The following is a 15,568-nucleotide window of genomic DNA, read 5'->3' as shown; positions in this document are numbered from 1 at the left end:
GCGCCTGGAATTTGTCCTGTGGAGAGCGGATTATTTGTCATAAACCTTTCTGGGTAAATAAAGTGTCAGAAGACGGATTCCTGTTTGTCGATAAGTGATGTCTTCCTGAGATCTGCGGAGGAATACTCTGTACACGAGACATCTGGAGCTGTCACCGGTAGCAGCAGATATCAGCAGGACATGCATGCAGCAACATCACGGCGCCTGCAGCAACTTGCAGTGCACGCAGCAACTTCACGGAGCATGCAGCAACATCACGGCGCCTGCAGCAACGTCACAGTGCACGCCGCAACATCACGGTGCCCACAGCAACATCACGGTGCCCACAGCAACTTCACGGCGCCCACAGCAACTTCACGGCGCCTGCAGCAACATCACGGCGCCTGCAGCAACATCACGGCGCCTGCAGCAACGTCACGGTGCACGCCGCAACACCACGGTGCACGCCGCAACATCACAGCGCCCGCAGGAACTTTATGGTGCACGCAGCAACATCACGGCGCCTGCAGTAAAGTGACAGCGCATGTAGCAATGTTACAGTGCATACAGCAATGTTAGAGTGCACAGCGGCGAAGCCACGCACGCAGGCTGATATCGCTGTCCGATACAATACAACATTGTATGCTGCACCCACGCCAGAAATCTAGGGCTGCAGAAGTGGGGTAGTCCAGAACCTCACGTCTGAAGAGAAGCAAAGCAACCACTCGCTTCAAGTAGGGGTTATGACACGGTGGTTCAGTGGTCACCTGTGGAATATGATAGCGTTATATAAGCAAAGCATAATAATAATCTACTATATATTTGTCTATGGGTCACTTCTGTCTGTCTGTCCTTCTGTCTGTCTGTCACGGATATTTATTGGTCGCGGCCTCTGTCATGGAAATCCAAGTTGCCCACCACCATTGCCACAACCAATCAACGACGCGCACAGTCAGGAAGAAAATGGCCGCTCCTTACTCCCTCACTCACTGCCCGGCGCCCGCATGCACCCCTCCGGTCACCGCTCACACAGGGTTAATGCCGGCAGTAACGGACCGCGTTATGCCGCGGGTAACGCACTCCGTAACCGCCGCTATTAACCCTATGCAGCATCAATAGTAAAAACATCTAATCTAATATATAATTGCCTAGAATACTACTTCCTGCAATTTGTGCCAACTTCCGTGGCTTTGTCCGGAGCTATTGTCCGGAGCTATTGTCCGGAGCTATTGTCCGGAGCTAATGTCCGGAGATAAGTGACGTCACCAGTGTCCTACACCCAGGCAGAGCACAGTGGCCCCAGGCAGAGCACAGGGGCCCCAGGCAGAACATGGGGCCCCAGGCAGAGCACAGGGGCCCCAGGCAGCATATGGGGCCCCAGGCAGAGCACAGTGGCCCCAGGCAGAGCACACACCAAATCGGAGGCCGAGGGGCCCCGCCAACCAAATCGGAGGCCGAGCGGCCCCGCCCACCAAAGCGGAGGCCGAGGGGCCCGGCCCCGCCCACCACATCGGAGGCCGAGGGGCCCCGCCCACCACATCGGAGGCCGAGGGGCCCCGCCCACCACATCGGAGGCCGAGGGGCCCCGCCCACCACATCGGAGGCCGAGGGGCCCCGCCCACCACATCGGAGGCCGAGGGGCCCCGCCCACCACATCGGAGGCCGAGGGGCCCCGCCCACCAAATCGGAGGCCGAGGGTCCCCGCCCACCAAATCGGAGGCCGAGGGTCCACACCATCCAAATCGGAGGCCGAGGGGCCCCGCCCACCAAATCGGAGGCCGACGGGCCCCACCCACCAAAGCGGAGGCCGAGGGTCCCCGCCCACCAAATCGGAGGCCGAGGGTCCCCGCCCACCAAATCGGAGGCCGAGGGTCCCCGCCCACCAAATCGGAGGCCGAGGGGCCCCACCAACCAAATCGAAGGTCGAGGGGCCCCGCCCACGAAAGCGGAGGCCGAGGGTCCCCGCACACCAAATCGGAGGCCGAGGGACCCCGCCCACCAAATCGGAGGCCGATGGGCCCCGCCCACCAAAGCGGAGGCCGAGGGTCCCCGCCCACCAAATCGGAGGCCGAGGGTCCCCGCCCACCAAATTGGAGGCCGAGGGTCCCCGCCCACCAAATCGGAGGCCGAGGGTCCCCGCCCACCAAATCGGAGGCCGAGGGGCCCCGCCCACCAAATCGGAGGCCGAGGGGCCCCGCCCACCAAATCGAAGGCCGAGGGGCCCCGCCCACCAAATCGGAGGCCGAGGGTCCACACCATCCAAATCGGAGGCCGAGGGGCCCCGCCCCGCCCACCAAATTGAAGGCCGAGCGGCCAAGCCCACCAAAGCGGAGGCCGAGGGGCCCGGCCCCGCCCACCACATCGGAGGCCGAGGGGCCCCGCCCACCACATCGGAGGCCGAGGGGCCCCGCCCACCACATCGGAGGCCGAGGGGCCCCGCCCACCACATCGGAGGCCGAGGGTCCCCGCCCACCAAATCGGAGGCCGAGGGGCCCCGCCCACCAAATCGAAGGTCGAGGGGCCCCGCCCACGAAAGCGGAGCCCGAGGGTCCCCGCACACCAAATCGGAGGCAGAGGGACCCCGCCCACCAAATCGGAGGCCGAGGGGCCCCGCCCACCAAAGCGGAGGCCGAGGGGCCCCGCCCACCAAATCGGAGGCCGAGGGTCCCCGCCCACCAAATCGGAGGCCGAGGGTCCCCGCCCACCAAATCGGAGGCCGAGGGTCCCCGCCCACCAAATCGGAGGCCGAGGGTCCCCGCCCACCAAATCGGAGGCCGAGGGTCCCCGCCCACCAAATCGGAGGCCGAGGGTCCCCGCCCACCAAATCGGAGGCCGAGGGTCCCCGCCCACCAAATCGGAGGCCGAGGGTCCCCGCCCACCAAATCGAAGGCCGAGGGGCCCCGCCCACCAAATCGGAGGCCGAGGGTCCACACCATCCAAATCGGAGGCCGAGGGGCCCCGCCCCGCCCACCAAATTGAAGGCCGAGCGGCCAAGCCCACCAAAGCGGAGGCCGAGGGGCCTGGCCCCGCCCACCACATCGGAGGCCGAGGGGCCCCGCCCACCACATCGGAGGCCGAGGGGCCCCGCCCACCACATCGGAGGCCGAGGGGCCCCGCCCACCACATCGGAGGCCGAGGGGCCCCGCCCACCACATCGGAGGCCGAGGGGCCCCGCCCACCAAATCGGAGGCCGAGGGGCCCCGCCCACCAAATCGGAGGCCGAGGGTCCCCGCCCACCAAATCGGAGGCCGAGGGTCCCCGCCCACCAAATCGGAGGCCGAGGGTCCCCGCCCACCAAATCGGAGGCCGAGGGTCCCCGCCCACCAAATCGGAGGCCGAGGGTCCCCGCCCACCAAATCGGAGGCCGAGGGTCCCCGCCCACCAAATCGGAGGCCGAGGGTCCCCGCCCACCAAATCGGAGGCCGAGGGTCCCCGCCCACCAAATCGGAGGCCGAGGGGCCCCACCAACCAAATCGGAGGCCGAGGAGCCCCGCCCACCAAAAGTAAGTGCGGCCCCAAAAGTAAGTGCGCCCCCGGGTGCAAAAGTAAGTGCGCCCCCTGGTGCAAAAGTAAGTGCGCCCCCGGGTGCAAAAGTAAGTGCGCCCCCGGGTGCAAAAGTAAGTGCGCCCCCGGGTGCAAAAGTAAGTGCGCCTCCGGGTGCACAAGTAAGTGCGCCCCCGGGTGCAAAAGTAAGCGCGCCCCCGGCCCCGGGTGCAAAAGTAAGCGCGCCCCCCAGTCCCGTGTGTGAAAAGTGCTGCTGTAAAGCTGGTAGCGCTGTTCAAGCACCATGTATTTCCTTCAGGAAATGCCCATCTAATATATAATTGCCTAGAATACTACTTCCTGCAATTTGTGCCAACTTCCGTGGCTTTGTCCGGAGCTAATGTCCGGAGCTAATGTCCGGAGCTAATGTCCGGAGCTAATGTCCGGAGCTAATGTCCGGAGATAAGTGACGTCACCAGTGTCCTACACCCAGGCAGAGCACAGGGGCCCCAGGCAGCATATGGGGCCCCAGGCAGAGCACAGTGGCCCCAGGCAGAACATGGGGCCCCAGGCAGAGCACAGTGGCCCCAGGCAGAGCACAGTGGCCCCAGGCAGAGCACAGGGGCCCCAGGCAGAACATGGGGCCCCAGGCAGAGCACAGGGGCCCCAGGCAGAGCACAGGGGCCCCAGGCAGCATATGGGGCCCCAGGCAGAGCACAGGGGCCCCAGGCAGCATATGGGGCCCCAGGCAGAGCACAGTGGCCACAGGCAGAGCACAGGGGCCCCAGGCAGCATATGGGGCCCCAGGCAGAGCACAATGGTCCCAGGCAGAGCACAGGGGCCCCAGGCAGCCTATGGGGCCCCAGGCAGAGCACAGTGGCCCCAGGCAGAACATGGGGCCCCAGGCAGAGTACAGGGGCCCCAGGCAGCATATGGGGCCCGAGGCAGAGCACAGTGGTCCCAGGTAGAGCACAGGGGCCCCAGGCAGCCTATGGGGCCCCAGGCAGAGCACAGGGGCCCCAGGCAGAGCACAGGGGCCCCAGGCAGAGCACAGGGGCCCCAGGCAGCATATGGGGCCCCAGGCAGAGCACAGGGGCCCCAGGCAGAACATGGGGCCCCAGGCAGAGCACAGGGGCCCCAGGCAGCATATGGGGCCCCAGGGAGAGCACAGGGGCCCCAGGCAGCATATGGGGCCCCAGGCAGAGCACAGCGATATTTTGGACCACTGTGCGGTGTTTCAGACCCCCTGTGTGATGTCTGGGGCCCTGTTCTTAAGTATATTAAAGATTAAAGTAACGTATATTAAAGTATATTATAGATCAAATTTGACACGTTTATGAGCACCATTGAGTGATATACTCAAGAATGACCTAATTTTTCAACATTTTATGGTTTCAAACTGTAAACACTCAGAGTTTTTTTTACTTCAACCAGAAAACCTTAACGGTTCATAAAAAACTTGACTGTTCAGGATATGATAAAAGTCATAGTATTCTGAATCTTTAACTTATAAAGATACCTTTACATGGGGTGATTATTGGTTCCAGAGAGGCTTTCGGCCGATAATCGTACACATGGCTGGTGACAGGACAATACAATATAAACGTTCAAAGGTAAACACTGATAACATTAAAATCTAATATATAATTGCCTAGAATACTACTTCCGGCAATTTGTGCCAACTTCCGTGGCTTTGTCCGGAGATAATGTCCGGAGATAAGTGACGTCGCCAGCGTCCTACACCCGCTCAGGGTGGACAAAGATATATGCCTTCGTGGTGCGCGGCACTTTTCTGATTGGTTGCCGCCTGCCGCGAGCGACCAATCAGAAATGTGCCGTACTGTCAAGAATTGTCAAGAGCTGGTGAGTGCAGCCATTTTTTGTTCTTTCTTACTATTATTTATTAATTGTATTATTCTTACATTTGAATAAATAAAGTATATATGGATTCTAGACTCCCGATTCTTTAGAATCGGGCTGCCATCTAGTGTTAAAAATAATTAGATACTCACCTTTCCTGCTCCTCACGATGCTCCGGCCGGTCCATGCAAGCGGCACGTTCGGTGGCAAGGATGGTCTGGGAGAAGGACCTGCCGTGACGTCACGGTCACGTGACGTCACGGTCACGTGACCGCGACGTCATCACACCCTGGGACCAGAAGCTGCCGCCTGCACCCCACACAGGCGACAGAACTACAACGCGCCTGCGGAAGGTGAGTATATGTTTATTTTTTATTTTTTTTAACCTGTGACATACGTGGCTGGGCAATATACTATGTGGCTCTGTGCTATATACTACGTGGCTGGGCAATATACTACGTCACTGGGCAATATACTACGTGGCTGGGCAATATACTGCGTGGACATGCATATTCTAGAATACCCGATGCGTTAGAATCAGGCCACCATCTAGTCTACTATATAATTGTCTAAGGGGTACTTCCGTCTGTCCTTCTGTCACGGATATTCATTGGTCGCGACCTCTGTCTGTCATGGAATCCAAGTCGCTGATTGGTCTCGCCAGCTGCCTGTCATGGCTGCCGCGACCAATCAGCGACGGCCACAGTCCGATTAGTCCCTCCCTACTCCCCTGCAGTCACTGCCCGGCGCCCGCTCCATACTCCCCGCAGTCGCGGCTCACACAGGGTTAATGCCGGCGGTAACAGACCGCGTTATGCCGCGGGTAACTCACTCCGTTACCGCCGCTATTAACCCTGTGTGACCAAGTTTTTACTATTGATGCTGCCTATGCAGCGTCAATTGTAAAAACATCTAATGGTAAAAATAATAAAAAATAAAATATCATTATATACTCACCTTTCCCGCTCCTCGCGACGCGCCAGGCAGGTTCAGGTGCAAGGATGGTCTGCGAAAAGGACCTGCCATGACGTCACGGTCATGTGAGCGCGACGTCATCACAGGTCCTGCGCGAGAAGCAGGCAACAGAACTACAAGGGTACCATCAGAAGGTGAGTATATGTTTTTATTTTTTAACCTGTCACCTACGTGGCTAGGCAATATACTACGTCACTGGGCAATATACTACGTGGACATGCATATTCTAGAATACCCGATACGTTAGAATCGGGCCACCATCTAGTAATTATATATGTTCCTCCAGTATTTCCAGCTCTAGCAGTCCAGCAGCTCCATGTGAACCCCCAGATTACTGCGAAGATCTCTGCCGCTGCGTCCAGTAAGTCTTCAGCTTCTGATTCCTTCATGTGCTCCAAATCTTATAGAACTGGATATAATATGAAATGTTACCGTTTTTGGATGGATATTAAAATCTAACACAAAGTTAGAAACGTTAGTATTAGTTGTATTCTTGTACATAGGAGCATTATTATAGTAGTTATATTCTTGTACATAGGGGTAGTATTATAGTAGGTATATTCTTGTACATAGGAGCAGTATTATAGTAGTTATATTCTTGTACATAGGGGGCAGTATTATAGTAGTTATATTCTTGTACATAGGGGGCAGTATTATAGTAGTTATATTCTTGTACATAGGAGCAGTATTATAGTAGTTATATTCTTGTACATAGGGGCAGTATTATAGCAGTTATATTCTTGTACATAGGGGCAGTATTATAGTAGTTATATTCTTGTACATAGGAGCAGTATTATAGTAGTTATATTCTTGTACATAGGGGCAGTATTATAGTAGTTATATTCTTGTACATAGGGGCAGTATTATAGTAGTTATATTCTTGTACATAGGGGCAGTATTATAGTAGTTATATTCTTGTACATATGGAGCAGTATTATAGTAGTTATATTCTTGTACATAGGGGCAGTATTATAGTAGTTATATTCTTGTACATAGGGGCAGTATTATAGTAGTTATATTCTTGTACATATGGAGCAGTATTATAGTAGTTGTATTCTTGTACATAGGGAGCAGTATTATAGTAGTTATATTCTTGTACATAGGAGCAGTATTATAGTAGTTATATTCTTGTACATAGGAGCAGTATTATAGCAGTTATATTCTTGTACATAGGGGCAGTATTATAGTAGTTATATTCTTGTACATAGGGGGCAGTATTATAGTAGTTATATTCTTGTACATAGGGGCAGTATTATAGTAGTTATATTCTTGTACATAGGGGCAGTATTATAGTAGTTATATTCTCGTACATAGCGGCAGTATTATAGTAGTTATATTCTTGTACATAGGAGCAGTATTATAGTAGTTATATTCTTGTACATAGGAGCAGTATTATAGTAGTTGTATTCTTGTACATAGGGAGCAGTATTATAGTAGTTATATTCTTGTACATAGGGGCAGTATTATAGTAGTTATATTCTTGTACATAGGGGGCAGTATTATAGTAGTTATATTCTTGTACATAGGGGCAGTATTATAGTAGTTATATTCTTGTACATAGGAGCAGTATTATAGTAGTTATATTCTTGTACATAGGAGCAGTATTATAGTAGTTATATTCTTGTACATAGGAGCAGTATTATAGTAGTTGTATTCTTGTACATAGGGAGCAGTATTATAGTAGTTATATTCTTGTACATAGGGGCAGTATTATAGTAGTTATATTCTTGTACATAGGGGGCAGTATTATAGTAGTTATATTCTTGTACATAGGGGCAGTATTATAGTAGTTATATTCTTGTACATAGGAGCAGTATTATAGTAGTTATATTCTTGTACATAGGAGCAGTATTATAGTAGTTATATTCTTGTACGTAGGGGCAGTATTATAGTAGTTATATTCTTGTACATAGGGGCAGTATTATAGTAGTTATATTCTTGTACATAGGGGCAGTATTATAGTAGTTATATTCTTGTACATAGGAGCAGTATTATAGTAGTTACTGTATATTCTAGTACATGGGGCAGTATTATAGTAGTTATATTCTTGTACATAGGGGCAGTATTATAGTAGTTATATTCTTGTACATAGGGGCAGTATTATAGTAGTTATATTCTTGTACATAGCAGTATTATAGTAGTTATATTCTTGTACGCAGGAGCAGTATTATAGCAGTTATATTCTTGTACGCAGGAGCAGTATTATAGTAGTTATATTCTTGTACATAGGGGCAGTATTATAGCAGTTATATTCTTGTACATAGGGGCAGTATTATAGCAGTTACATTCTTGTACATAGGGGCAGTATTATAGTAGTTATATTCCTGTACATAGGGGCAGTATTATAGTAGTTACTGTATATTCTAGTACATGGGGCAGTATTATAGTAGTTATATTCTTGTACATAGGGGCAGTATTATAGTAGTTATATTCTTGTACATAGGGGCAGTATTATAGTAGTTATATTCTTGTACATAGGGGCAGTATTATAGCAGTTATATTCTTGTACATAGGGGCAGTATTATAGCAGTTACATTCTTGTACATAGGGGCAGTATTATAGCAGTTATATTCTTATACATAGGAGCAGTATTATAGTAGTTATATTCCTGTACATAGGGGCAGTATTATAGTAGTTACTGTATATTCTAGTACATGGGGCAGTATTATAGTAGTTATATTCTTGTACATAGGAGCAGTATTATAGTAGTTATATTCTTGTACATAGGGGCAGTATTATAGTAGTTATATTCTTGTACATAGGGGCAATATTATAGTAGTTATATTCTTGTACATAGGGGCAGTATTATAGTAGTTATATTCTTGTACATAGGAGCAGTATTATAGTAGTTATATTCTTGTACATAGGAGAAGTATTATAGTAGTTATATTCTTGTATAAAGGGGCAGTATTATAGTAGTTATATTCTTGTACATAGGGCCAGTATTATAGTAGATATATTCTTGTACATGGGGGCAGTATTATAGTAGTTATATTCTTGTACATAGGGGCAGTATTATAGTAGTTATATTCTTGTACATAGGGCAGTATTATAGTAGTTATATTCTTGTACATAGGGGGCAGTATTATAGTAGTTATATTCTTGTACATAGGGCAGTATTATAGTAGTTATATTCTTGTACATAGGGGCAGTATTATAGTAGTTATATTCTTGTACATAGGGCAGTATTATAGTAGTTATATTCTTGTACATAGGGGGCAGTATTATAGTAGTTATATTCTTGTACATAGGGCAGTATTATAGTAGTTATATTCTTGTACATAAGGGCAGTATTATAGTAGTTATATTCTTGTACATAGGAGAAGTATTATAGTAGTTATATTCTTGTACATAGGGGCAGTATTATAGTAGTTATATTCTTGTACATAGGAGCAGTATTATAGTAGTTATATTCTTGTACATAGGGGCAGTATTATAGTAGTTATAATCTTGTACATAGGGAGCAGTATTATAGTAGTTATAATCTTGTACATAGGGGCAGTATTATTGTAGTTATATTCTTGTACATAGGGGCAGTATTATAGTAGTTATATTCTTGTACATAGGGGCAGTATTATTGTAGCTATATTCTTGTACATAGGGGCAGTATTATAGTAGTTATATTCTTGTAAATAGGGGCAGTATTATAGTAGTTATATTCTTGTATATAGGAGCAGTATTATAGTAGTTATATTCTTGTACATAGGGGCAATATTATAGTAGTTATATTCTTGTATATAGGGCAGTATTATAGTAGTTATATTCTTGTACATAGGGGCAGTATTATAGTAGTTATATTCTTGTACATAGGAGCAGTATTATAGTAGTTATATTCTTGTACATAGGAGCAGTATTATAGTAGTTATATTCTTGTACATAGGGGCAGTATTATAGTAGTTATATTCTTGTACATAGGGAGCAGTATTATAGTAGTTATATTCTTGTACATAGGAGCAGTATTATAGTAGTTATATTCTTGTACATAGGAGCAGTATTATAGTAGTTATATTCTTGTACATAGGGGCAGTATTATAGTAGTTATATTCTTGTACATAGGGAGCAGTATTATAGTAGTTATATTCTTGTACATAGGGGCAGTATTATAGTAGTTATATTCTTGTACATAGGAGCAGTATTATAGTAGTTATATTCTTGTACATAGGGGCAGTATTATAGTAGTTATATTCTTGTACATAGGGGCAGTATTATAGTAGTTATATTCTTGTACATAGGGGGGAGTATTATAGTAGTTATATTCTTGTACATAGGGCAGTATTATAGTAGTTATATTCTTGTACATAAGGGCAGTATTATAGTAGTTATATTCTTGTACATAGGGGCAGTATTATAGTAGTTATATTCTTGTACATAGGAGCAGTATTATAGTAGTTATATTCCTGTACATAGGAGCAGTATTATAGTAGTTATATTCTTGTACATAGGAGCAGTATTATAGTAGTTATATTCTTGTACATAGGAGCAGTATTATAGTAGTTATATTCTTGTACATAGGAGCAGTATTATAGTAGTTATATTCTTGTACATAGGGAGCAGTATTATAGTAGTTATATTCCTGTATATAGGGGCAGTATTATAGTAGTTATATTCTTGTACATAGGAGCAGTATTATAGTAGTTATATTCTTGTACATAGGGGCAGTATTATAGTAGTTATATTCTTGTACATAGGAGCAGTATTATAGTAGTTATATTCTTGTACATAGGGGCAGTATTATAGTAGTTATATTCTTGTACATAGGGGCAGTATTATAGTAGTTATATTCTTGTACATAGGAGCAGTATTATAGTAGTTATATTCTTGTACATAGGGGCAGTATTATAGTAGTTATATTCTTGTACATAGGGGGCAGTATTATAGTAGTTATATTCTTGTACATAGGGGGCAGTATTATAGTAGTTATATTCTTGTACATAGGGGCAGTATTATAGTAGTTATATTCTTGTACATAGGGGCAGTATTATAGTAGTTATATACGAGTTTTGTTTCCTTTTTCTGGGTGATGTTACAGACTGCGGTGTAGGAAACATATTCCAGGGATTACTATTGCCGTAGTTCCGTCTATTGTCTTCCAGTTATCCATTATAGTAAATCCAGTTTAACCAGTCTAATGGTCCCAGTAATCCCCTGCACTGGCTGTTATGACCCTGTCTGCTCCTGTGTATTCAGGGGCCCAATCTGGGGGCTCTGTGTATACATATAACACCTTGGTAGATCTGCGGTCTGAACATCTGCTTATCGGATCAGACATCACCGGCTGATTATGGGACAAGTTCTCGCAGGTCGTTATGATGCAGAGTGAAGTCTATACCTGCCGGGGACTAGTCCTGTTCAGCAAACAAGATGTTAATCCCAGCTGCTGGGGGGTCTGCACCTTTCAATGGGAAACCCCTTTAATCAGAGCCATGTAATCTGTGCTGTGCTTGGTGTCGTTCTGAGTGGCCCCTGGTATATAAATGAAGCCCCCCTCACTGTCGGCCTGTCTTTGCAGGAATGTTCTGTTCGGCCCCCCTGGACGTCCTCATCCTCCTGGATGGCTCCAATAGTGTTGGGAAGGGCGGCTTTGAGCGCTCAAAGCACTTTGCACTGAAGTTTTGTGACACTTTGGACATCAGCGCTGACCGGGTAAGTAGCTCTTAAAGGGACGGTAAAAGCTGTTTTGTCTTGTGCTTTGCAAGCTATTGCTTCCACCTTTCTGCTCTCCAAGCTGGAACGAGGCAGAGTGGACGGGATCCTGCCCTGATACATTCCCCTGCCCTGATACATTCCCCTGCCCTGATACATTTCCCTGCCCCGATACATTTCCCTGCCCCGATACATTTCCCTGCCCCGATACATTTCCCTGCCCCGATACATTTCCCTGCCCCGATACATTTCCCTGCCCCGATACATGTCCCTGCCCCGATACATGTCCCTGCGCCGATACATGTCCCTGCGCCGATACATGTCCCTGCGCCGATACATGTCCCTGCGCCGATACATGTCCCTGCGCCGATACATGTCCCTGCGCCGATACATGTCCCTGCGCCGATACATGTCCCTGCCCCGATACATGTCCCTGCGCCGATACATGTCCCTGCGCCGATACATGTCCCTGCGCCGATACATGTCCCTGCGCCGATACATGTCCCTGCGCCGATACATGTCCCTGCGCCGATACATGTCCCTGCGCCGATACATGTCCCTGCGCCGATACATGTCCCTGCGCCGATACATGTCCCTGCGCCGATACATGTCCCTGCGCCGATACATGTCCCTGCGCCGATACATGTCCCTGCGCCGATACATGTCCCTGCGCCGATACATGTCCCTGCGCCGATACATGTCCCTGCGCCGATACATGTCCCTGCGCCGATACATGTCCCTGCGCCGATACATGTCCCTGCGCCGATACATGTCCCTGCGCCGATACATGTCCCTGCGCCGATACATGTCCCTGCGCCGATACATGTCCCTGCGCCGATACATGTCCCTGCGCCGATACATGTCCCTGCGCCGATACATGTCCCTGCGCCGATACATGTCCCTGCGCCGATACATGTCCCTGCGCCGATACATGTCCCTGCGCCGATACATGTCCCTGCGCCGATACATGTCCCTGCGCCGATACATGTCCCTGCGCCGATACATGTCCCTGCGCCGATACATGTCCCTGCGCCGATACATGTCCCTGCGCCGATACATGTCCCTGCGCCGATACATGTCCCTGCGCCGATACATGTCCCTGCGCCGATACATGTCCCTGCGCCGATACATGTCCCTGCGCCGATACATGTCCCTGCGCCGATACATGTCCCTGCGCCGATACATGTCCCTGCGCCGATACATGTCCCTGCGCCGATACATGTCCCTGCGCCGATACATGTCCCTGCGCCGATACATGTCCCTGCGCCGATACATGTCCCTGCGCCGATACATGTCCCTGCGCCGATACATGTCCCTGCGCCGATACATGTCCCTGCGCCGATACATGTCCCTGCGCCGATACATGTCCCTGCGCCGATACATGTCCCTGCGCCGATACATGTCCCTGCGCCGATACATGTCCCTGCGCCGATACATGTCCCTGCGCCGATACATGTCCCTGCGCCGATACATGTCCCTGCGCCGATACATGTCCCTGCGCCGATACATGTCCCTGCGCCGATACATGTCCCTGCGCCGATACATGTCCCTGCGCCGATACATGTCCCTGCGCCGATACATGTCCCTGCGCCGATACATGTCCCTGCGCCGATACATGTCCCTGCGCCGATACATGTCCCTGCGCCGATACATGTCCCTGCGCCGATACATGTCCCTGCGCCGATACATGTCCCTGCGCCGATACATGTCCCTGCGCCGATACATGTCCCTGCGCCGATACATTTCCTTGCACTGATACATTGTAGCAGCCCTCTGTTCAGCTCACATTCCGCTACATAGAATTGTATCAAATTGTGTAAATTATTAGCCACTTATTGACCCTGGATGTGAAGCCGAACATTCCCAAGTAATGACAGCAAGCAGAGATGTTGAGACTAATGAGAGAATCCATCAGATACCAGGTGAAATCCGCGGAGATTCCTTTCCTTTAATTAGACCATTTAATAAACCAGGAGCCGCCCTGGAACACTCCGTGCTGCATTTTGACCATTTTCAAGATCTGTTTGTTGTCAGTGAATGAGAATTTTCCCGTTGTTCTTATCCAGTGGCTGAAATCCCTTTTTTTATGCAATTTTGAGTTGGTGAAATGAGTTGCAGCTTCTTAGCGGAGGCATCCTGAGAACGTTTATATCCGGATTCGATATTTGGGCTAGTTTTTAGTCGCAGGTTATAGCCACTGATGATACGAGTCGTCGTTTGCGGATATTAGAGAGGAGCGACGGAGAATTCACATTCCTGCCGTAATCGGGGGGCGCGGAGGGTTAGACGTCAGCAGGGTCCAGTAATTACAGCGTATGGGGGGATTATACAGGCGTGTGCTCCTCCTGGCGCACGGCCACTGTACCCCCAGATGGGGGCAAATAAAAGCGATGGGGGCAAATGTGCAGGGTCAGTAACAGACTGGCCATCTTACTGATAACTGACCCCCTGAAATAAAGGGGGCTTCCCAGTTTTGATCTGAGCCCCCTCCGCACTGTCTGCCTCTGCAGGTGCGGCTGGGGGTCCTCCAGTACAGCTCCGCTCCGCAGGTTGAGCTCCGGCTGGACTCCGGATTTACTAGAGACGACATCAAAGAGAAAATCAAGGCTGTCGTGTTCAGGTAACGTCCATTATTGTCTGTGACGGAGGGAAATCCGAGCTGTTAAATCCATTCAGTGGCGGCTGCATTAGGACACGGCGGGGTCAGTGGCTCCGGGGTCAGTCCTTCGTAGCCTGAAATCAGAGGCTCGGACTGCTTTGCTGACCCTCCCTGCTTTACACTGCAGCGCCGCTCTACTAAGTGGCTCCGGCTCAGCCGCACGGTCTGTTGGACTCTGTCTTAGTCTGAAATCCTCGTACTGACTCCTCAGAGCGCAGACTGCTGTTCTGTTTCCTCTCCTTGCTTTACACAGAAGCTCTTCTCTATCAGAACGCTCTGATCTGTGACTCCAGCTTAGCTGCATAGTCTGCTGGAGACAGAGGTGATCTGAAATTCTCCTACTAACCCTTCAGTTATTTGGATCCTCCATTCTTTACACTACAGCTCTTCTCTGTAAGGAAACTGCTCTGATCAGTGACTCCAGCTTCGCTGCATTGTCTATGGAAGTCTGAACTCCACCTCTTGTCTCATCAGATATTGCTACTTTGCTCCTCCTCCATGCTTTGCACTACTTCTTTGCTTCACCTCCATACTTTGCACTACTTCTTTGCTTCACCTCCATACTTTGCACTGCTGCTTTGCTCCTCCATGCTTGGCACTGCTGCTTTGCTCCTCCTCCATGCTTGGCACTGCTGCTTTGCTCCTCCTCCATGCTTTGCACTGCTGCTTTGCTCCTCCATGCTTTGCACTGCTGCTTTGCTCCTTTTCCATGCTTTGCACTGCTGCTTTGCTCCTCCATGCTTTGCACTGCTGCTTTGCTCCTCTTCCATGCTTTGCACTGCTGCTTTGCTCCTCCTCCATACTTTGTACGGCTGCTTTGCTTCTCCTCCATGCTTTGCTCCTCCATAGTTTGCACTGCTGCTTTGCTTCTCCTCCATGCTTTGCACGGCTGCTTTGCTCCTCCTCCATGCTTTGCTCCTCCTCCATGCTTTGCACTGCTGCTTTGCTTCTCCTCCATGCTTTGCACGG

At 49.6% G+C, this 15,568-nt stretch overlaps 1 protein-coding gene across 1 annotated transcript in view; it reads left to right on the top strand.

The window, feature by feature from the left end:
* The window catches only part of VWA2 (von Willebrand factor A domain containing 2), a 41,014-nt gene that overhangs the window by 12,176 nt on the left and 13,270 nt on the right, over window positions 1-15,568 (top strand). The window contains exons 3-5 of the mRNA XM_077257931.1: window positions 6,584-6,658; window positions 11,807-11,940; window positions 14,451-14,560. Coding sequence (XP_077114046.1) covers window positions 6,584-6,658; window positions 11,807-11,940; window positions 14,451-14,560 — 319 coding nt within the window. The remainder of the gene's footprint in view (window positions 1-6,583; window positions 6,659-11,806; window positions 11,941-14,450; window positions 14,561-15,568) is intronic.

The sequence above is a fragment of the Ranitomeya variabilis genome, chromosome 4, assembly GCF_051348905.1.
Source record: "Ranitomeya variabilis isolate aRanVar5 chromosome 4, aRanVar5.hap1, whole genome shotgun sequence".
NCBI lineage: Eukaryota > Metazoa > Chordata > Amphibia > Anura > Dendrobatidae > Ranitomeya > Ranitomeya variabilis.
The sequence above is the reverse complement of the archived record's forward strand: the minus strand, read 5'-3'. Positions and strand labels throughout refer to the sequence as shown.